At 34.1% G+C, this 1,889-nt stretch overlaps 1 protein-coding gene across 1 annotated transcript; it reads right to left on the bottom strand.

The window, feature by feature from the left end:
• Positions 1-582: 582 nt before the first annotated feature.
• LOC103523463 (V-type proton ATPase subunit E-like) lies at positions 583-1,597 on the bottom strand. Its single transcript, XM_026832987.1, has one exon. It carries the CDS (start codon positions 1,477-1,479, stop codon positions 799-801), a length of 681 nt encoding a protein of 226 aa, XP_026688788.1. The 5' UTR covers positions 1,480-1,597; the 3' UTR covers positions 583-798.
• Between the last annotated feature and the right edge of the window lie 292 nt (positions 1,598-1,889).

Below are 1,889 nucleotides of genomic sequence, written 5' to 3'. Positions count from 1 at the left end.
CACTTCTAGTTCTTATCTGTTACAAAGGAGGGATAAGGAAGTTTAGAATCGAGTGTTAAACTAAGAATCATTAGTTATTACCAATTAAACACGATGGTTCATTTTAGAACCCCACATACATCTAACAATACAAAGAGATCAAACACAGTGAGTTATAAATTAATTTATGTCTAAGTAAAAATAAAATTTTAGTTAGTGACAAGATAAATAAAGATAATAAAAACAAAAGAAAAAATGAAAGGATATAATAATAATAAAAAAAATGATCAGGTGTTTTATACTATGTGAAGTCAATATAGAAAAAAAGGACGTCTTCCATAAGACCTACAACCTGAAATGGAACTCCTATAAATCTATAAGGAAACCATTTTGAAATAAAAATGATAGTTCTTACTCCAATAGGTTAGGGTTAAACAGGACCCTGGTCAACAAGAGGGACCACTCGGAATTTTATATTCATATGTTCATTTGGTCATATTCACAAACACAATGGAGTGACCCGATTATAAATGTGAAAAGTAATAATCTGATAAAATGATGAGTAAATAAAAAGAAATTTAAATTTACAACAGATTATAATTAGATGGATAAAGAGGCAATGGACATTTTAATGATCCATTTCAACCCTATAGATTGGTACCTCTATTGAGGTCAAAAGGGAGTTCATCTATGAGGGGTTGGTATGAAACTAAGCAACACGACCAGTGCAAATTGTATTGCAACAACAAATAATCCAAACATGTAACCTCAACAAAAACATAAATGGAATGTACATAATGTGACAAACAATGATTGGCCTTAATCATCAAATTTACGGTTTGGATTACGTCCAAATATAGCAACTCTGATATCAGGAATAATCTGCTGTGCTATCAGCTCCAATCTAGCTTCCAAAGTATTACTGATTTTTATTTTTCCTCTCTGTGCCAAGAGCTCAATTCCTCCAGTGGTATCAACAGGTAAAAATTGATCATTATCCAATTTCAAGTTTACTTCTTTTCCAGCAACATCTTGGTATGCTTTGGCAACATTAGGTAAAACTGCATTTACAATGTCCTTATCAACTTCACGGGAACGGATCAACACATTAGGCTCCAATAATTGCAGTAAACCTTGAATAATCAATTTCTCAATGAGCTGGGTGTACTTATCACGGTTCTTGGTAACCTCACCCAGTCTCTTCCTTGCTTCATCCAATACATTTCGGACATGATCTTCCCTTACCTTTAGAGCCTTGAGACGTGCCTGGTTAAGCATGTTCGAGGATTGAATTTTCTTTTGCAATTCAACCTGCTTTTCTTTCCTGTCATAGTATTCCATAATCTTCAGACGTTGGTGTTGCACCAAACGCCCCTTTTCGATGTTGAATTCTTCCTCTGCTTTCGCATCGATTTCCTCGGCTTTTTCATTGGCCTCTTGCTCAATGAAAGCCATCATGTGCTTGATTTGCTTCTGAACATCCGCATCGCTTAAAGCCATGACTGAAAAAAGATATTAACTCACCAAAAGTATAGGTAACAGAAAAGAAAAACTTTCAAATTCCAAGCTGGAAAAAATTGCACTGATAACTTGGATTGATTACCTACGCCCAATCTCTTGAAGTCTTGACCTTGACTCCCAATCAATCAGCTGTTTAGTTACAATGTTGCCAGGGCACATTTTTACGTAGGTAGTCGTATTTTTTTATATTCGTTTTTGCAGAAACTTACGGTGTGTTTATGTACCAGGCTAGGATGAGCTCGGACGACGTGAGATAGCTGTCCCGGCGGCAATTTTTAAAATTTATTTTATATTTATTTTTGTTTGATTTGTAATTCGCTTGTTTTTAATATCTAATATAAATGAAAAGTATAATATAAACGTGCAAACTAAAGATAAAAAGTAAAAAA

Source organism: Diaphorina citri, unplaced genomic scaffold (genome assembly GCF_000475195.1).
Source record: "Diaphorina citri unplaced genomic scaffold, Diaci psyllid genome assembly version 1.1 scaffold23832, whole genome shotgun sequence".
Taxonomy (NCBI): domain Eukaryota; kingdom Metazoa; phylum Arthropoda; class Insecta; order Hemiptera; family Psyllidae; genus Diaphorina; species Diaphorina citri.
This window is presented reverse-complemented; position numbering and strand designations above follow the sequence as displayed.